A 21336-nucleotide genomic window follows, 5' to 3' on the forward strand; every position below is an offset into this window, starting at 1 on the left:
CAGATATAGTAGGGGCACGGGGCCATTACCATAGCAGCTGGCTTGGCTGGCCACACACTTGCAATTAGCGCTAATCCATGGAGTGATTTACACTTTTGAAGGAAATGAAGCCTTTCTCATGTCCAGTTGCTCCAACAGTAATCTACCCCATGAGAAGGAAGAAGAAAGTGGTCAAGGCAAGTAAAGCAACACTAAGACCTGCTCCAGTCAGACTTCCCTCTCCCCATCTAGGGATAACTTTACATTTTATATCATATGTTTTAGTATTTTAAAATTATGAACTGCTTGGAGGGACTTGACAGAAAGGTGATAAATAAATGCAACAAATAGGTATTTTGAAGTCAAACTGTGAGCATATTTTAAGCATTATGCAATGTGTGTGTGTAGTATTTTATTGTCCGCAGATATGAGATTATATTGCTTAAAAGTTTTTTTAAGTGATGCATAGTGATGCAATAAATACAATTGTGTTTATTATTTTCTAAGTTTATACACTAAAACTGTAAACTCCCACAAAACTTTCACAACCTGGAAATATAAGGTGCAGATTAAGATGCAACATTCTCATAATTTAGGAGCAAATGTAATGTTAGGCTACCGTAGGAACTGACCACATCATTGGTTAATATTTTAGGGTTCTGATGTAACATATCCAATTTCTGTAGCCAATTGCACCATAGCAGGTACATGAAGAACCTGATCCTTTGTGTATTTATGTACATCTGTTTTCAAAGCTACAAAATGTACAGCCTTGAGAAAGTGAATAGGAGGCATGGGTATGGGGTGGAGATGAAAGCAGAGGTATCAAAGGTTCTGCAGAACAGGAGGAAATTGTGGCTTCCTAACTGGGTGTAGGGTGGCCCACCCATAAGGCAAGGATGTAGATCTTCACTCACTGCTTGCTCCTAGATTTTCACTCACACCTCCCTCCCTGGAGGAGTGCAGAGGAGGGAGCACCATTTTGTGGTTCACCTCAGAACGGCGCAATTTTGTCTTGGTCCAGCCCTGACTGGGCGGAAGGTGAAAACTATGTTAACAGATGCCATGCGTGGGAAGAGGAAGATGTAGGAGCTTTCCGTGGGGGTGGTTTGTGTGCAGGAGAGGAGAGGCATGGATATTTCTGCAGGAAATTGTTTCAGAGAATGCGGTTGGCAAGCTCCGTAATTACATGGGGTGGGAAAGGGCATTTCTCGGGGGTTAAAGGGAGGGAAACAGCAAGCTGAAAGACCCTGTATGGCAACAATGACGCTTTGCGGAAAGTGCTCTGCAGTCAGAAGCAACTTCAGAAAGGAAGAGGTGAGGAAGAGACCAGATCTTGAACTGAGGCGGGCGGCTGCCTGAAAGAAGCGAGGAACGTCCTGTGAGCCACATCCTATTTCGCACACAAAAACACACACACGCACCCGAGCCCATGATTCGTCCTCTGCTCAAGGGCCCAGCCTTTGCGGCTGCCACAAGCAGTCGGAACGGCGTCCTAAAATTAGCATCCAGCGAGCGGGCTTTGCGTGGCGAGGAGGCTGTCGCTCCTGGATGGGTGCAAAGCGCCGTCACTCTCGCCCAAGGAGGCGGCGCCTCTGCGCCGTCAGCGCCTCCCCGAGCGAGGAAAGAGGACGCGGGAGCCAGACGGACGAGGAAAGTCGGAGCGGGGACGCGGCGGGGCAGCAGAAGTCAGCCGCGGACCTTGTCCAGCCGCGAGCGGGAGGAGAAGCAGCAGCAGCAGCCCCAGCCAAGCGGCGGGGAAGTTGCACTGAGCCAGCGCTGCGCCCGAGCCCCCTGCTCGCTCTCCCCGCAGCGTCTCTGGTGCGCGCTTGGGACCGAGGAGGGGAGGCCGCCTCACTTGGGCCCCGAGAAGGCGGAGGCGTCCTGGGAGGGAGGGGGGCAGCGGCTGCCATGAAGGCCAGCGGGGAGCAGAAACGGGCCGAGGCGGCCGCCAGCCCGGGCGACCCCTGGAAGGAGTGCATGGAGGTGGCGGTGCAGCTGGCGCTCCGGGCGGGACAGGTGAGCAGGCGCCACGTGGTGGGCTCTGGGGAAGCAGGGGGGGGCACGGGGGAGGGGGGTGGTGTTTCCTTCCGCTGCTGCCCCTCCCCCGACCCTGCGGGTCTGTAAGCAAGAAGAAGCTCCAAACACGGATTGACATGCCTTTCTGCCTCCTTTTGAGATTCGTGTGGGACTTGAGAAATCGCTGCATCTCTCTCTCTCTCTCTCTCTCTCTCTCTCTCTCTCACACACACACACACACACACACAATGTTACCTGCTGGGCAGCGAAGGACCGGGTCTCCTGCTTGCGGACAGAGCTTCTGAGTACCGCAAGCCTTTTGCACGCAGCCTTGTCATTTCTGGCTGGCCGGTCGAGTTTGTGCATGTTTGGCGGTTTAATAGCTCCCTCTTACTCCCGAGCAAGTGCATAAGATTACACGTGGAGAAAAGAATGGGAAGATGCTGGTGAAAGAGAGAGAACTGGTGGACAGAATTACTTTTTCAGAAATGAAGTCAGATGTGGGCAAACTGTGGATTAACAGCTTAGGAGGTAAATGGGGTTCAACTGGGCCAGGTCAAACAAAAGGGCAAAGGAAGGAAAACTACCTTGCATTTCTGGACATTACAGAAATGGCTCTTCTTAACTACCTGGCCTAAAAGTAGCCCATGGTAAAATATCAAAGAAAGCATTGTTGGAACACTTACTTTTAAAAAACAACACATTAATTTGAGGTTGTTGAGTGGGTTTAAACAGGAGTAATATGTATTGCATCATTGCTTTATCTGCATTAATGTGTTCAGTGTCAAGGATGTATCTTGTTAATATTCAACAAGAGTTTGGGTAAGAGTCTGTAGTCCTGATTTCTCTAGGAATGCCTTGCTTTTCCATTGCCAACTTCATATACCATTTAAGGAGCCACATTGTTAAGATGTGGCCCCTTTTTTAAGGGCAATGTGTGGGTTGAAAAAAATGAGTTAAAGGAGATATCAGTTTCTAGTCAGTAGCATTCCATTAACTGGTAGTTGAAAATGTGTTTTTACATACAGTACAGGTAAAGGGAACTATGCATTATAAGAAATCCTAGTAAAATGACCCAGTAGAACTACTGTACATCAATATGCAAAAACAGAGTAGTATTTGAAGGCTTAACAGCAAATTCTGTCTTCCTTTAGCTCAAATGTTTTGTTATGGTAAGAATGATCCCATAACAGGTTCTCTTTCCAGGCCAGGTTGATTGTAATTTCTTCTCAATGTCAGGGTTCAGTCCTGAAATGTGAGGCCTGTTCTCACAAGGACAGGACCCAACTTGCCTCAGTCAGCAATCTGGCCACTAAATTCTGTACCAGCCACAGTTTCCTAACTGTTACCAGGAGGAGACACATGGGGAAGGGCCATAGCTCTGTGGAAGAGCAGAAGATTCCATGTTTAGTCCCTGGCATCTCTACCTTGGACTGAAAGAGACTTCTGTCTAAAATGGTGGAGAACCACTGTCAGTACCTGTATACACATTTCTGAGCTAGATGGCCCTATGGCCTGTGTCAGTATAACACAGCTTCTTCTGAGTTGTCAAATTAAAGCAGAAGTAATAGGTAAATTGGGTAAGCATTCCCTGCAGGACTTAATCCAAAAGCATTTCCCTTTTGATTTCAGTTGAAACAACAATGTGTAAAAATACTATCTCACTGAAGTCTCCCCTTTGTTCATAAAATTTGGATGGCTATCAAGTTGCTAAAGCAGAATTTGGTCGAATGCTGTGGTAGTCGTCAGGGGGAAGATAGGCCCATTGTTCTCTGGAAACAATTGTGTGTGTTTAAGACCACATACAGATAGCCCTCCCTGTCATCCACCCTCTGCCTCTTTAGATGAGTGATGAAACATCTTACCTGCTCTCTTCAGGACAATTTCACCAAAGAAATCACTGTGGAACAATATGTAAAAATACACTTGCGCTTATAATGGCTTCCACCACAGCAAAGTTCTAAATGATGGAAATGTAACCGAATGGATTTTTACATCCTGATCGTGTACATCAACACAGACCGATGTCTCTGAAATATTGGTGACAGGTCACAGCAATACCAGTTTGATTTTTCTTTTTTTTGGGGTGGGGGAAATAATTTTTATTTGATTTTACAAATTCAGTTTGATGTTTTTAAGCAATTCTATATGGGCATAACTTTTGTCTATTGTTGTCTATTATTTGTTGTTTATTTGAGTCAGTTGAGAGTTCTGTGGAGGGAAATGGTAAAGTAATTTCTGAATTAATTTTTCTAGATTATTAGCAAAGCTCTCACTGAGGAAAAACAGGTGTCTACCAAAACTTCTGCAGCAGATCTTGTGACAGAAACAGATCACTTTGTGGAAAACTTAATTGTTTCTGCTCTGAAAGAAAAATTTCCCTCTCACAGGTAGGTCCAGCTATGGTATTATCCTAGGCAATGTCAGGAATGCTTTGATGGTGTTTCCTGCTTGGCAAGGGGTTGGACTGGATGGCCCTTGTGGTCTCTTCCGATTCTATGATTCTAAGTTATGTTTTGAACTGGAATTGAAAATGTCATTCTGTGAATAAGAGAGCTTGGAGAATATCAATATTAATAGGCTGCTTCACACATTGTATGGGTGCAGTTACTGAATTATAGAAACATGTACCTCACTTACACTAGTAAGGTAACAGGGATTGGCTACAGCTCTGTCAAGCGTACCTTTGGTGATAAACTTGGATGTGATGCCAATTGTATGAAGGTGTCATAAATGGATGGGGAACTGGTAACCTGTGGGCTAGGTGCAGCCCATGAAGCTTTTGCATCCATCATACAGCCTCCCCTCATCTGCTCCAGCCCCATGAAGTAATTAGCTGGGACATTTTTTCTTAACCCTAACCGCTGCATGGGAGTGATTTTTGTGGTGGTGAGAGCTAGCCATGGTGAGTTAACCTTCCCCATATGTTGCTACTCTTCTAAAGATTGTGGGGAGCCAGAATGGCAATTAGGCTTAAGAAAACAGATCCCATTAATGCAAATGGGGACCTTTGTTCTAAACCTCATTGCCAGATTGCTGGCAGTGGGGGAGAGAAGGGAAGATTTGTAAATGACTTACAAAAGGGGGATGGATGAGCGTGGGGACCTGTGGTTTTGGTCTTGTCTACCACTGACATGCAGCCCTCAACCTAGCTGGCTCCCCAGTTATGCAATAAAATGCATAGCCCATCGCAGTGCTTTGAGATACATTAGACTGAGAGCTAGTCATTCAATGAGCTTTGTGGTAATTGATGATTTGAACCAAGATGCTTCAAGTGATCTACCAGCCCCAGGAAAAACTTTCCCCCCTCTGACACAGCACCACAGCTAGGAGGTTATAGTGCTCAGGAAACAGGAAGGAGCACTTTGGGGCATTTGGAACATAAGTGAGTAGAGATCTAGGTGGGGAGAGACGAACCTTTTCTCAAAGCATAGCACTGCAATGAGGGGGGGAAAGACAGAACTGGGAACACTTTACTTCACCATCATGATGCTGGGCTAGGAGGGGAGGGCTTCTCTTCTCATCACAGTTCTGTGATGGAGAGGTACCTGCTCCTCTGCTGATTGGCAAAGAAAGGGTGACTGATTGTCCCCAGGAGAACAAAAAAGCTGACCACCTTCCTGTAACCATTCTACTCCTCCAGTTAAACATCTGATGAGAGTCGTTGAGTATGTATAACTGGTTGGCCATGGGCAGGGAGACAACATGTTAAAAGGGTGTGTTCTTTTTTTAATTCTCCTGCCTCCAAGGTCTTCTCAAATCCAGATTAGATTTCCCGTAATGAAATGAATATAGTAGTTTTAGCCTAATCTTAGTGGACATCTGTTCACATGAAAAAAGCCCAACAGCAGCAACAAAAACAGTAACCTTCCCTTTATGTAGGCTGGAACTGAAGGTTGTTTTCAACTAAGTTGCCATTTAGTTTTAATTGGGAAAGAATAGCTGTGAAAAAGTGGGAAAACAGTAACTCTTCCAGATGTACCGGTAGGTAATCTTGTAAACTTGATGTCCTTTGTGCAAGCTGAAACTAATTGCTGGAATGTACACATAGTGCACATGCTTTTGAATTGATGCTTTTGAATTATGGTGCTGGAGGAGACTCTTGAGAGTCCCATGGACTGCTAGAAGATCAAACCTATCAATTCTTAAGGAAATCAGCCCTGAGTGCTCCCTGGAAGGACAGATCGTGAAGCTGAGGCTCCAATACTTTGGCCACCTCATGAGAAGAGAAGAATCCTTGGAAAAGACCCTGATGTTGGGAAAGATTGAGGGCACTAGGAGAAGGGGACGACAGAGGACAAGATGGTTGGACAGTGTTCTCGAAGCTACAAACATGAGTTTGACCAAACTACAGGAGGCAGTGCAAGACAGGAGTGCCTGGCGTGCTATGGTCCATGGGGTCACGAAGAGTCGGACACGACTAAACGACTAAACAACAACAACAACAACACATAGTGCAGCAAAAGGTCATGGGTTGCATGTGCATTATAGCACAAGACATGTTCAAAAATACATTTGGTGTTCTGTGCAAAAATTGTCCTGTTCTTGGAAACAATTCATAGTAAGCATTACTTTCAGTTTAGGCTTCTGATCTCCTTGTGTCCTGGAAAGGGAGGCCAAAACTTGGTGCAGCTCATTCTCTTCATGCTAAACCTTGGTTTAGTGTGATGTCCAAATATGGCAATTGCATGACTAGGGAACCCGCACTGCGATTTAGAGCCAAATAAGACATGATAGTGATAAACAGGCGTTTCCTATTCATGTGCCTGCCCTGTTCTTATATAGAGAAAAGGGTGAGTCTTACTCAATAGTTTTTATTTCAATAGTAATAAAACTACTCATTGCAGAGTGACTTGTATATCTTCTATATGTGCTTCTGACTCTCATCCAAAATGACACCTCTTACCGGTTGTGATGTACAAACTGTTGCTACATTGTAGTCACAAACAGCTTTTCATGAGTGAAGATACTGTGCATGGGTTTCCCTTTTGTGTAAGACCCTGAAACCTCCGTACAGGCCCTGAAAGTCACTTGAACACCTTCTATATGTGCTCTTGGATAATATGCAAAGACTCACAAAGATCCCCTTAGCATAACTTTTAGTACTTTATCTGATGCTTGTTTAAGGCCAAATATAGCAGAAAATAGCTACATTTGGGGATGCCAGTGGCTAAGTGCCTTCCAATAAGTAATAATTCAGTTTTAATTTTCTCATCCATTATAGGTTTATTGCTGAAGAAGCTACTGCTGCTGGTTCAAAGTGCATTCTCTGTGACAGCCCTACCTGGATTATTGATCCTGTTGATGGCACCTGTAATTTTGTACATAGGTAAATACATAAACAGTGCTGCAAAAAAAAAAGCTACACCTGCCTTTTCTCAGGCTCTCTGTCATTCATTATTTTTCTGTGTCCTCCAACCTATTTGAGTAAGGCTTGCTTGCATATAAGGTTGCTTTCTTGAGTCAAGTTCTGCTCCAGTGCTTTGGGAGGAAACTCTGGTGAGTGCATATGCACAAACTCAATTCTAGATGCGTGAGTTTATGACTTTGGGCTTCCCAAGTGTTCTTGTGAGGGGAGTGCACACACTCAGTTCCTTTGTTACATAGTTTGGCTACTATCAAGATAGGTTCTTGCCCTTGTAGTGCCTTGTGGAAGTCTATTACAGGTGGACAGAACTGAATACCACCAAAACACAAGTGGAGGGACAAGTACCAAAAGGGTGTAGTTACTAAGTAGCACAAGAATTTGGAGCTACCATTGCTGTACCATAAACAATAATCAACTATAGTGGTTGGTACCTTAGTTCAGCATACCAGTTACCTATAAAAACCTTATTCAAAGAGAGTCCCTTATCTGAAATCCAGAGAACTATTGGACTAGTACAATGTACCTAAGAACAATAGCTTTTAACAATATACTTTCCTTCTCCATGCCTTTAGCATGGCAGACTGGTTTTGAAACTCATTGGAGATTTCAAAAGAGGGAGGGACAGTTGTAGTTGAATCAGTCATCTAGTTCTAATCAATTGCACATCATCCTAAAATTTGAAGGAGAATGGAAAGGGATTTTCTGAGAATCAAAGCCAAGTCAGCTATGGTATTTCTGCTTCTGCTAGAGGGGAAAGGTCACTGCTAAACTGATCCACCAGATCAGGATGCCCCTAATTCTTTAACCATTAGGCTTGTTTTTAAAAGGTAAAAAAGTAAAAATGTGCAGTTCCTTTAGGTACAAAGAAATTAAGACACTCAGATTTCTTAGCTGAGAACCAACACAATCACATTTATGACATTTAAAGCTGTTGAAATTAACTGTTTAGAGAGCATACTAACAGACGCAACTGGTTTTATTTACACAGGTTTCCGACTGTGGCCGTCAGCATTGGATTTGCTGTTAATCAAGAGGTATAAGCTAAAGCCTTATGTGCTGCTATCATGATTAAGTGAAAGATTAATATCTAACAAACAGTGAGAATCTTGTGAGCTTTATAACAAGTAACAAAGCTCACAGAAAGCCATTTAGGTTACTGTATTTATCTTGAAGTGTTACTCTGTTATAACCTTGGTTTGAATACACCAATTTGCATAATCCTGAAACCAATCCTTTGGTGTTGTGAGTAGTCTTATTATGACCTACCATAAATGAATGAATTCAGGAATCATTCTTTGGGTAAAAGAGTATGTATAAGTCACTCTACCTTTATGTCTGGCAGAAAGTAATGGTAGCTAATCCCAGTTTCAGGGACCTGTTTTTATAAGTAGTCTTGCATGTTTTAATTCTATTAATGTTTAATTGTCTTTTAATGATGGCTTTTTCTATGTTTTTTCTTATTTTTTAATTTGTAAGCCACCTTAAGTCCCTGTCAGAGAAAAATGTGGAATATGTATGTATGTATGTATGTATGTATGTATGTATGTATGTATGTCTATTTTCTTAAATAAGGTCCATTAAAATCAACAAGACTTGTTTCCAAGTAAATGCATTTAGGAGTGTCACACTTAAAGGAAAGGTCAGATCAAGCCATGCTATTCATTTCCTGAGTGACGCAAGGAGCTTCCTGCTCATCAGCCAAGTGGCAGACTTACCTCCTGTTTTTCCCCCCTATTGCCATCTACCTACCTGTGCTGCAACATAAATTTTCACTCTTGTCTCGACTGTTAGAAAACATGTATTGGCAGCCTTTATAAGTCTGCCCTTGATACTATTCCTTCAAGGGCAGAGTAGCTGACTTTGCATTACACAGATGCAATGGTAATACAATGCAGCCTTTTTTCATGCAGAACCCACTAGAATGGAAAAGGACTACACTGTAGGGGAAACAAGAAACGTTGTCTGTTGGCTGGGACACATCCTTGTTGCTAGATGGCAGGTGGAAAGGACAAACTTGTTCCATAGAATAATATTTGGCAAAGACATGTTGCATATGTTGCAACTACATGCATCTTTAGTTCTTATCACCACTCCTTTACTGTATATTCAACACCAGCTATTAGTAACTTAGGATATAACTTCACATGCCTGTGTCAGACTTAACTTATTCAAAGCAACTGTAAAATAAGATATGGGGGTGATGTCAAGTGGTAAAGCAGAGATGGGATACTGAACTTTTTATCTATGGATTTTGTGCTGTAGGTTACTTGAAGCCTCTCTGTCCTGCTACTCCAGGCAGCACCACTCAACAGAATTGGCAAACAAGAGTTTTTGTGCCAGCACTATATCTGGATAGTAACTGGTGCTTAACTTGAAAACTAAGCAGTTGTGTGCATAAAAGATTTCTAGGGGCTTCCTGAACATGTAAGAATTAGCCCTAAAGTGTCTGTGGAGATGGATTAACTAATTTCTTATTGAAATTTTATGTACCTTGTGAAGTTGAAAGTCTGGTATGCTCAAAACCATTTCTTCTTTATTATCAGTAGCATAAACTGCCATTTATATGCATTTTATATAGTGTTAATCTGTTTATATTGCAATATATATAATACAAATTGCATTCATTATCTTTTTCTTTTCCCAAAACGCTAAAGCTTGAATTTGGTGTAATTTATCACTGCACGGAAGAACGATTATACACTGGTAGAAGAGGTCAAGGGGCATTTTGTAATGACAAAAGGCTTCAGGTATCAAAAGTGACAGGTTGGTTTAAGCGCTCTAAAAGAAATATTTTGAATAATGTATTATTAGAGAGTCATTACCATATGTAGGTAGACTTACAGAGCAATCTTCTGCATATTTACTCGAAGTAAGAGCCACTCTGTTTAGTGGAGCTTACTTCCAGGTAAGTGCACATAAGATTGCACCCTCAATGTATCTTCTGCATAACTGAATATATTTTACATTTATTTAAGTAGTCCTTCTTTTCTATACCATACTTTAATTATTGAGCTTAATAGTTTAAAAGAGGCTTTTATAAATCACTGTAAATTTGGCTGCAACAGAACTGGTGACCTTTGCTTAATCTTATGATTAGGCAGCTCTTGAGTGACAGGTGAGTGGACATAGTTCAAATCTTATGAATGGTGCTGGCATGAATCTCTGTACAATTATGTAAAACTATCTGAAAAAATGTATTCTAAATATTACAGCCACTGCAGGGAAAGTATTTTAAGCGTACCCTATTTCATGCTGGGGCAGCAATAATGAAGCAGCCTACTTAGGGTGGATTAGCACTGTCAGCCTGCCGAGTTGGTGGAATTCTAGATTATTTATTACCTATTTCTTGTGGGAAAATATGTTGACTTATTTCTATCAGGCTGGAAGTAGAGAGACCTTTTATTGTGATTAAGGAAGACTAGTAGACTTCTCAATGGATTTTTTTAAAAAAATTAACGTAGGATGTGAAGTATGTGTGTATACGCTAAAGAAAAGTTGTCCAAAAGCTTAAATTCATTTAATTGGTCCTGGAATACTAGGACCTGGGACATGCTTCTAATGTGTGCAGCTCTGAAATAGCAGCATGAGGCTATGCAATCACTTTAGAGGCTTTTTCAAAATAATATGTTAGTTCATGGTGGTAGTATTAATTCTGAATTTGCTGTGATTCTAAGAGGGTAAGACTTTGCTTCCAAATAAACATATTTAGCTAAAAGTAATAAGCAGATTTGTTTTCCATAATTTCAAGACACAGAATTTTGTTGAAAGCTTTTGGAAATAAGCAAGACTCGTAAAAAAAGAACAGTAATATATGAACATGTGAAGCGATCTTATTGTAAAATATCCAAAGATCCTTCACAGTAGAAATTGGACAGTGCTTACTTTGAGAAGCTGTTGTAATAATGCAAAATAATCTTTTGCCTTGCAGATATCTCAAAGGCCTTGATTTTAACAGAGATTGGCCCAAAACGAGATCCTGACACTTTGAAACTATTTCTCAGCAACATGGAGCGATTGCTTAAGGCCCAAGCTCATGGGTAAGATCTTCTTTAAAAAGTAAATAAATCATAAACCTTTGTAAAGAAAAGAACCAGTTCCTTCATTAACATTTCAGTTACTGAGGCCATCCATTTAAATTTAGTGAACCTTAACTTTCGCAGGCATTCTGGTGCACTTACAGAACTCCCTCTGAACCAACTTCCCCATTCACTGCACCATCAAGATAGCTTTTAAGTGTTAGAAGTCAGTTAGTACCCTCTCCTCTTTCTTCTTGCCTGGGAGTTATGAAGATGGGGCAACCTTGTATTGCATTGTCAAGTGAATAGCACAAGCAGACATTGCTTGCAGGATATGATAACATTGTAAAGAAAGGGGAAGATGTTGAGACAAACACCTAGAAACATATGACTGTCTTTTCTTAAGATAATATTTTAACTTATTGTGAATATGCCAGTTTGTCTGTGCAACAAATCATTGGTTAAAATTGATGACTTGTTTTTCTAACCTTAACTCATGAGTACATCCTCATGGGTTGGCTTTATCAATGGTTTTTGTTCTTTTCACAAGTATTTTTGCTCCCACCTGTGATTTATTGTAGGGTTCGTGTCATTGGAAGTTCCACGTTGGCGCTCTGTCTTCTAGCATCTGGTGCTGCAGATGCATATTACCAGTTTGGCTTGCACTGTTGGGACTTGGCAGCAGCTACAGTTATTATCAGAGAGGCAGGTGGTGTTGTGATGGATACTTCAGGTAAGCAAAAAATAGATTTTTATAACACATGTTTATAATGCACATTTATTTATAAAAATATTTATATCACCACATCGTAAAAAAGCTGTTTACAACTATCTATCTATCTAACATAACATAACATAACATAACAACAACATAACAACAACATAACATTTACATACAGGTACCATCAACAGCGGGTGGCGCTGTGGGTTAAACCACAGAGCCTAGGGCTTACCAATCAGAAGGTCGGCGGTTCAAATCCCCGCAACGGGGTGAGCTCCCATTGCTCGGTCCCAGCTCCTGCCAACCTAGCAGTATGAAAGCACGTCAAAATGCAAGTAGATAAATAGGCACCGCTCCGGCGGGAAGCTAAATGGCGTTTCCGTGCGCTGCTCTGGTTCGCCAGAAGCGGCTTTGTCATGCTGGCCACATGACCCGGAAGCTGTCTGCGGACAAACGCCGGCTCCCTTGGCCAGTAAAGTGAGATGAGCGCCGCAACCCCAGAGTTGTCCGCAACTGGACCTAATGGTCAGGGTTACCTTTACCTTTACCATCAACTAATTACTGTATTTTTCCATGTATAAGACAATATTTCCCTCCAAAATTTTTAAGTTTAAAATTGCATAGCTGCCAAGTTATCCCTTTTTTTAAGGGATTTTCCCTTATGCTGAATAGGCTTCCTCGTGAGAAAAGGGAAAACTTGGCAGCTATGAAATTGGGGTTTGTCTTATACCTGGAATGTTGCAATTAAATATATTAATAAATACATGCTGCCATGCATATTATTCCCCCTCCCCAGCCTCACCTCACTAATGGCCTCACGACAAACCCTGGTCTGGTACTCCCCCCCCAGCAGCCCCCACTCCGGACATTGTCCCTTTCACCCGGTTCCCTCAGCCGCCCCCTGGCTACCCAGACCCCCCATTCCCCAAGCGCACTCACTCAGGCAGCTCTGGAAGTCGCAGCTCCTCAATCAGCATTCACATCTGCCGGTGCTCGTGGCGTAAACACACAGGCAGGAGAGCTGGAGCTGCAGCTACAATGGAGTTACACTGAGCTGACAGGAGCAGCTTGCCTCACTGTTTGATGTTTCAATATATGGTACTAAATATACCAGTGTTTTGAATATTTAATAAAATATCAAAGTTGTTCTGATTGGTGTTTAAAATATTTCTTTCTTAATTTTGGGCTCAAAAAATAGGGGGCATCTTATACATGGGGGGAACCTATACACAGAAAAATACGGTAATATGGAATACGGTAATATGGAAAGATTGCCTGCATAAGTCTGATGAGTTTTCAGGAGGTGTTAAAAGGCTGAAACTGAAGGTGCCTGCTCAATGTCTATTGGCAGAGCATTCCACCCTTATTGGGCAGAAAACGTCTGAGTTTTGTTGTTGTCAGATGAATCCCACCAACTTGACAACCAGCTATGCTATTGCAGATGCTTTCAGTGATCAAGTTCAGATATAAGAGTTTAGGCCAGGCATCCCCAAACTTCGGCCCTCCAGATGTTTTGGACTACAATTCCCATCATCCCTGACCACTAGTCCTCTTAGCTAGGGATCATGGGAGTTGTAGGCCAAAACATCTGGAGGGCCGCAGTTTGGGGATGCCCGGTTTAGGCATTCCTTAAGGTATCCTGGACCTAAGATGTTCATTTACAACAAATGCTCAGTTACAGATGGGCAGCTAGTGCATATGTTTTAACAATGATGTCATATGCTATCAGCCATGTGTCCCAGTCAGCAGTGTAGCTGTTGCATTCTACACCAGCTGGAGCTTTGCAGCAGACCCAAGGGCTGTGCCACATAGAGCACATAATAGTAATCTAGCCTCGAGGTTACCAGCACATGGACTTCTGCAGTCAGGCTATCCCAGACCAAACATCTGGTAAAACTCAGAGGACGCTTTGGCATTTTGGTAGTGACAAAAATGTATCCAGGAGTACCCACAAGCTGGGCACATATTCCTTCAGAGGAAGTGCAACCCCATCTAGAACAGGCAACTTACCTATCTCCCAATGGTTGCTTTGATAGAGGGAAGGTGGGTGCGTTCCAGCTAAGCGTGGCTCCTTAATGTCTTCCCATGAAATGGAGGTCTTGCATCTGATGAATTGTACTATATGGGAAATGGTTTGAGTCACAGAGGGGGCAGAGTCTCACATTACTTTTGAATCTCAAGTGCTTGCTTTGATCAAATCCCTCTCCTTTTGTAGGTGGACCTCTAGATCTAATGTCATGCCGAGTGGTTGCAGCAGGTACCCAGGAAATGGCTGCATTCATAGCTCAGGAAATTCAGACTATTCACTATAGTCGAGATGATGAGAATTGACCGGACTTACATATTCCTGAACACAAGGAAACTTGTCCTTTTGGAACTACATTGCTTCCTTCAGGATGGCTTGCTTATAGGATAAATGGTTTAATTGTATGTTTCTTAATACAGTCTATATAGCAAAGGTATTATTAAAAAAATTACTTGCATTATAGGAAGGTGAAGGGAAATTTTAAATTTTTGTAAGCTACTTGGCCCCCCCTTTTTAATGAGAATTTATTTCAGCTATGCTTTAAAAAAAAATCACAGGTATCCCAGATTGAGTTGGCTTCTTGCCTCTTTTAGGCTGAAGCAGAGGGGAAGCGGGGTTTGTACCACATTCAAATATAAATAAAACTTTATTTTTGCAGATCTCAGGTAAATTAGTCTTTCTGCAGCAAAGGGAAAATTGTTTTGAATTGTGTGCCTAAAGTGCTCACACCCAATAGTACTTGAGAATTGTAAACTTAAAAGTGCATGTATGGAACAAACCTTAGATAGTTACACTTGTATTTACTTTAAAGAAAACTACACTCATTTATGTAGCACAGGCAAAAGTGGCAATGACACATATCCTTGAACTGTGTATTATATTTATGTGGGTAACTTAAATAATAGATATTGGTGCTGATCAGAAGATGAAAAGCTGTTTTTCCAACATTTGAAAACCTTCAGCTTCAATCAAGCAGCACAACATAAATCACAGCAGGGTGTTGTTATTTTTTCATGACCTAGAAAATTCAATACAACATCACGTAAGGATGTGATGGTTTTAACCTAGGTAATAGCACTGAGCACAGAACTACCTTGGCAGCCATACACACACATGGGTCACTGCTACACTTGAGTCATTACTATAGGGATGAGGAATCTTATTCAAGTGAGAACATAAGAAGTGTCCTACCAGATCGTGCCAAAGGCCCATATAGTCCAGAATCCTAGAGTGGCCAGCCAGATGTCTATATGGGAAGACCAGGCCTCACCTTGCCCTCCATGGGCCCTCCAGCCTTAGGATGCCATGAGCCCTGAACTCTCCCTTGGCTCAGAGACAGTTTGGACCCCTCTAAGGGAGAGGGGGGAGCCCATTGGCAGCCCCACCTTTGGCTCCCCCAGGACAGAGGGGGCCTGTTTCTCTACCACCAGAGCTGGGGGTGAGCAAGAATGCCAGGAGGGGAGGCAGGCAAGCTGAGCGGGCAGCTCTCTGAGGCCCAACCTGGACAGGTGCAAAGGAAAGGGAACACCAAGCACCCTGCAATATTTAAGAGACTTGTTTGAAAAACCTTCATAGGATGGTAACCTTTCAGGGATTCTTTAGCTGTGGTTCCTGCATTGCATGGAGTTGAGCTAGGTGACCCTTGGGGGAGCCTTCCACCACTGCAATTCTGTGATTCTATGTAGCTTATAAGCAGAACCTGAGTTCAACGGTGCTTTTCTGATTCCCATCAAGTGGAATTCAGAGGCCAGCTGCCTTTGATAGTGGAGGTAGGGTTTACAGAACACTAGCAAAGAAAGTCTCTTCCACTGGGTGCTAATACTTGAAAAGGGCTCTGAAGGGAGATATATTCAAAGGACTGAAGCAAAGCATTTTAACCATTTATTGAAAATAGCATCAGAATCTTCTGTCTTGGCTGTGTTTAGTCAGTTGCTAAGAGAACCATGGAATTGAGTGCTTGAGCAAGAAAGGGTCATGACTTAGGCTTAGTTCTCACAAATAGCAGATAATGTGGTAAGCCTCTTCCTGGACTCTACCATTTGCAGATGTGGGTTCACATGACTGACTGAATGCTTCTCTGTACCAAAAAACAACAACCAATCAACCAAAATTTAGTATGTCGGAGGAATGATCCTAGTTTAGCCATTTCCCTGCCATACAAGTTCCCTAAATGTAGCAGTTCTGTTTATTTTTGTATGGCAGAGCATTCAGTCATGTAAGTCAATACATGCTGTTTCAACTACAGCCCACAAAATATTTCTTTCCATATCTGTCCTTTGTGGGAGCTAGCCCTTAGAAATGATGTGAATCTACAGTTATCCACAGATACTTTTAAGCACAAGTACTCAGGATTGGGATTGTGAGACTGAGCCAGTTGGTCCCAATATGAAAATCGGGGACTAGGAATTTTCTTTTGTTCCAAAGAAATACAACCCTGGCTTCATAAATAGACATCCTACTGTCTAATAGGAGTTTACTATTCTATTTAGCTATATGTGTGTGCAAGAAAAAAGGAGTGTAAAGACCCAAAGAATATTAATAAGATGGTGATGTATGCTGCTCTAAGCACAACCCACCCTGTGAATGGAAAAAGTGACTTGCAAATATTATAAATAAATGTTCTGAATGGAAGGGTCTGCAAAATCACAATACATTGCTGCATGTTAGCCTTGCTGCTGTTACATTTTTTTGTATGTGTTTTTAGAGCTTCTTTGCTGGAGCACTGTATGGTATAAGAAGCAAAGCAGCCACAGAAATAATCCTTTAATTTGGTGCATCTGGTTCACCAAAATACTGTATAGCCATATGATGGAAACATTGTCACACATTGTTAATTTCATTGCAAAAATATTCTGGTGGCTGTGAGTTGTTTGCTCCGTTCCAGTCTGAACATTAATGGCAATGAATGTGTTATCTGTGTGAAATGTCTCATTTTCGCAGGAACAAAGTATTGTGATTTGAGTGTTTGGAAATTGTGGTGTCTCCAACAGAAGGGAAAACTTGAAGAAAGACATGAAGAATGCGCACAATAAATGAACAGTTTTTGTGTAATTGAACTTGTTTTGCAGAAAAGCCCTAAAAATGCAGAAACATTTGTGGATCACCTTTGTGTCTGTCTCAAGCTTTTAATTTGAGCATAGTTTTTTGTGTGTGTTTTGGCAAAGTGAAGGGGAAACAAATTCTAAACCCAATACTTGTGCCAACACTAAACTCATGTTGTGCTTGAATGTTGGTCCTAATAGCTTATCTTATGGCTTAGAGGACTGTCAACTCCTTTGCTGATTTTCTGTGGCTTTACCAGCTAAATGGCAGGGTGGGGGGAATTGGCAAGTTATAGCTTTTTCTGTCAATGACTAGAAAATGTTATTACTGCTTAGTCATCTCCTTAACCCCACCCCCACCCCCAGTCATTACTATGCAGGTACCGTAGTTAACAAAGAAGCTGGCAATCTTCTGTTCAGTAATTCTGAAACGAACAAACTGAAGCTGTGCTAGTCATAAACCATGATGTGTGTCTCTCATTGCAAGTGAGACTGTACAAATATTTAAAATTGAGATAGTACAGTTAAAGCACTGTTGACCTAATAGCACTTATCATTTAAATAGCACTTCAGAATGTTCAAAGCACTTTCCATTTCTCATTTGTAAACCTTTTAACAGTCCTCTAAGTGTAGTAGTATCCTTATTTTGGGGGCTGTGGAGAGAGCCTGTCTATGACCAAGCTAATTCATTGAATTAGTCAAGATTCAAACAGGACTTGCCTGACTTATAGCTCAATATTTTGGTGTCATTTAGCTATGTTAAGGCTGCAGTCTTATACACATTTACATGGGAGTAAATCCCATTTGAGGTTGTGCTACTCATGCATCTTTTCATTTCTTTCATTTCCGTTTTTATAGCAGGCATGGTTGCTAGTCGGAGCCATGTCACTTGAGGGGGAGTGTTGTCAATTGCCCCCCCTGCCCCCGAATGATTTAGATTGTCTATTGCTCTTCTCCCTAGAACAGACATCCCCAAACTTCGGCCGTCCAGATGTTTTGGCCTACAACTCCCACGATCCCTAGCTAACAGGACCAGTGGTCAGGGAAGATGGGAATTGTAGTCCAAAACATCTGGAGGGCCGAAGTTTGGGGATGCCTGCCCTAGAATGTTTTTGATAGCAACTTGAAGAGAGGGTTGGTTTATGAGAATCATGGCACAAGAGAAAAACAGCACCAAAGAACAATGGCATTTGGACTTGGTATATTCATTTTTAATACATATATAGTATTTATCTCTCCCATCCCATCCTTTGAAAAAATAGTTATGGAACTGAGTCTCTTTAACAAGTCTTTGTATTATGTTGGTTATATTTTTTTGTATACATATTACTGTTTTCAACTGAAAAATTATCAGAAGGAAACTGGCCATCCTGACAACCAAAACGTTAAAAAAAATAGCAACTGTGCTATTTTTGGGTAGCACAAAGTATTTTGTTTTCAGGTGCTGCACGATGAGTTTTGTGTGTGACGTTATTCCAACATAAAGAACTCTGGAGTGCATGGGTTTCCTTTAAATGGTTTAGTTTACAATGTTTAGACATAAAAATGATGAATCTCTCTTTACTGTGTGACTGTTATGGTAATTGTGCACCATTAACTGTTGGCTATTAAACCTATTCATATCTGTTAAATACTGCTGTAAAATCTGGTAAGCCAGACATTTCTACCTCTATATGGGGCTATGAGGAATAACTAACGTGTTGCAGCAGAATCCTGTAACTCCTACTATTGAATTAAATAATACTGTATCCATAATTATTAGAAGTATTAATGTATGTTGTCAAAACACTTACATTCTGCATGAAACTGGTTGGTTGAGGAAGTGCTGCTTCATATAATGTACAGTGAACTCACTCACAGAAGTCCTTGCTGCAAGATGTAGTGTTATCTGCTACGGTAGCTTAAAAATGACTAACAGAGTATTGGACAGATTCCAGGAGGGGTAACTGTTGAAAGCTACTAGCTGTTTTTCTTCAAATATATGTAAAATCTGAAATGAGTAAATTGTTTGCAGGTGTTAAGTATAACCGAAAGCTTAAGAGTACAACCCGGAACCCAGTGTTGTTTACTTGTATTACTTGCTTTTAGTAGAGCTGTTGTCTACATCATGTTTATTTATGATCAGCCCTTTCAAATAATTAATAGGACTTTCATTTGTGAAGCACTGTGCAAAATTGCAGCCTTAGAATGCAAGCCAAAGTCTTTCATGTACAGGGGCCTTTGTTCTCTTTGTAAAAGGGAAATAAATAGCCTAGATACATCTAGGGGCTCCCTTCTGAAATGTTTCCTCAAAAAAGAAAGCTAGGAATCCTTCAGCCATGAAACACATACAGATGTGGATCACAGCCATAGAGCGACTATAAACTTTTATAAGTTTAAGCAGTGAAGCCACTGAAGTCTATTTGTCATATTTTAAGGGTTCAGTCACAAGGGAAAAACATGTTATTTGTGTTTACACCAGATGCCAGCAGAACATAGCATTGATTGGCTTAGAACTAGTCACATCATTAATCCTTACCCTGAAACGGTATTTGTGGGGTTTTTTAAAAATCATTTCTGCTTTTTAAAAAGAGGGAGAATGTACATTTAATTGACTCTCAAACAATATATTTGTAGTGTGTTTAAGTGAACAGAATGGAAGGAGGGTCAAGAATACTGAGCTGGCATTAAATTTGTTGGGCATTATATTTATCAAATGCATTTGTGTGGTGATGGTAGTGGGAAAGCCGGGTTTGAGATGCAAGACAAAAGATCACATCAAGTCATGACTTTGTATTTACCACCAATATGTTTAAAGAGGGATTTTTCAAATTACAAACAAATACAAGGGTGCTTGTCATTGCTTAAATATTTCAAAGTGAAGTCAAATTGACATTATTGTTATTATTAAATTTTAATACATTTCAGGTTGGTATTATTGCACACTTCTGTATGTTTGGACAGGTTTTCTAGCAAACTTGTGCAAACAGTCTTCTGTTTGCTGTTAATGTATTCTACAAATAAAAGATTAATACATTTGAAGGTGAAATTATGATATTTTACTATTACTTCTGTTTTCCAATGTATTTGCATCACACATTAATAGCAAGACAATAAATGGAGGGGAAGGGTATACCTGTCCTTAAGGCGAAGCATGTCTTAGTTCCTTGAAAGTGTTGAGTAAGATCCTTGCTGGAACTTGGAGAGCTAACTAACCATTGAAAATATTGGGCTTTTGCATTAATTTTAGGCAATATGTTCTAATGGAGAAGAGAGGGAGGCTTTGAGATGAGCCAATTCCTATAATTTCAATAGAATTTCCTGCCTACTTAAAATTTGAAAGAATATAATCCTAGTGAGCAATGGCTAAACAGGTTCTCCTTGTTTGTTTCCTGTCTTAAAGTTATCTTTCTTTTATCTTGGTGGCAACCATACTTTCGAAGGAGCTTTTGATTAGATTCATGGTCACCAGATTAAATGTGCTGATATTTACACAAGGTGTTAGGATCTTAGGATGTCTCCTCCACACATTTGCAATAAGACTGGTACCACAGTCAAGAGTTCATAATGAGGATCTCTTTTTCAGTGAACTCAGTGCAATCCTACCCATGTCTACTCAAAAGCAAGTCCTATTGAATTCAATTGTGTAATGCTCTGCTGCCTGATCAGATAAAAAATGTTGCACATTTCTCAGATTTGAGCCCTGGCACTAAAAACCAGACTTCAACCCCTGTGTACATTAATTCAGTGACCTAATTAGGATTCTTAAGTGGGAGTGGTGTGTATATCCTGATTCTCTGCAGTCTTTATATCATGGACACTCCCAGCCCCTCTGTCATTGTGTTTAAATTGCATTATAATCAAGTTAAAATGGATGTCTGCAGTGCTGATCTTCCTCTTGGTCTGTTTGAGGGTGAAGAGGAGGAGGGCTTAGCAGCCTGGATGGGCAGGTCTTTGGCAAGCTTCGGGTCAGATGCAGGAGAAAAAGATAATTTGGCCAAGGCACAGGGAAGCCTGTGACCTATGTCAACCAAGCCCCATTGTCATGTGAGGAAGACTGGACCTTGACTGTAGAAGATGTCTCTTAAAACATAATAGTTATATTTACACTTAGGGCAATTGTGTGGTGACAAGGGAGCAGGGCCATGTTTTGAGCACCGCCCCTGAAATCACATCTTCATTGTGCA

The 21336-nt window shown here is 41.3% G+C and overlaps 1 protein-coding gene across 2 annotated transcripts; it reads left to right on the forward strand.

The window, feature by feature from the left end:
* Positions 1–1588: 1588 nt before the first annotated feature.
* IMPA2 (inositol monophosphatase 2) lies at positions 1589–21264 on the forward strand. Of its 2 annotated transcripts, XR_009558033.1 has the most exons (9): positions 1589–1998; positions 4255–4388; positions 7223–7327; positions 8355–8400; positions 10021–10129; positions 11295–11403; positions 11964–12115; positions 14319–17623; positions 17658–21264. XR_009558033.1 is itself a non-coding variant. In XM_035125641.2 (8 exons), the coding sequence occupies exons 1-8, from the start codon at positions 1891–1893 to the stop codon at positions 14432–14434; spliced, it is 879 nt and encodes a 292-aa protein (XP_034981532.1). In that variant the 5' UTR covers positions 1589–1890; the 3' UTR covers positions 14435–21264. The 2 variants fall into 2 exon arrangements, 1 of the variants encoding a protein (XP_034981532.1); XM_035125641.2 differs by having other exon boundaries at positions 14319–21264.
* The last annotated feature ends 72 nt before the right edge of the window (positions 21265–21336 follow it).

This window comes from Zootoca vivipara, chromosome 8, assembly GCF_963506605.1.
Source record: "Zootoca vivipara chromosome 8, rZooViv1.1, whole genome shotgun sequence".
Lineage (NCBI taxonomy): Eukaryota > Metazoa > Chordata > Lepidosauria > Squamata > Lacertidae > Zootoca > Zootoca vivipara.

Excerpts from the sequence above, each read along its gene's own strand:
- IMPA2 (XM_035125641.2), top strand. The coding sequence starts at position 1,891 with ATGAAGGCCAGCGGGGAGCAGAAACGGGCCGAGGCGGCCGCCAGCCCG. Across the intron at positions 1,999-4,254 it reads TGGCGCTCCGGGCGGGACAG|ATTATTAGCAAAGCTCTCAC; the intron begins GTGAGCAGGCGC and ends TAATTTTTCTAG. Across the intron at positions 12,116-14,318 it reads TGTTGTGATGGATACTTCAG|GTGGACCTCTAGATCTAATG; the intron begins GTAAGCAAAAAA and ends CTCCTTTTGTAG.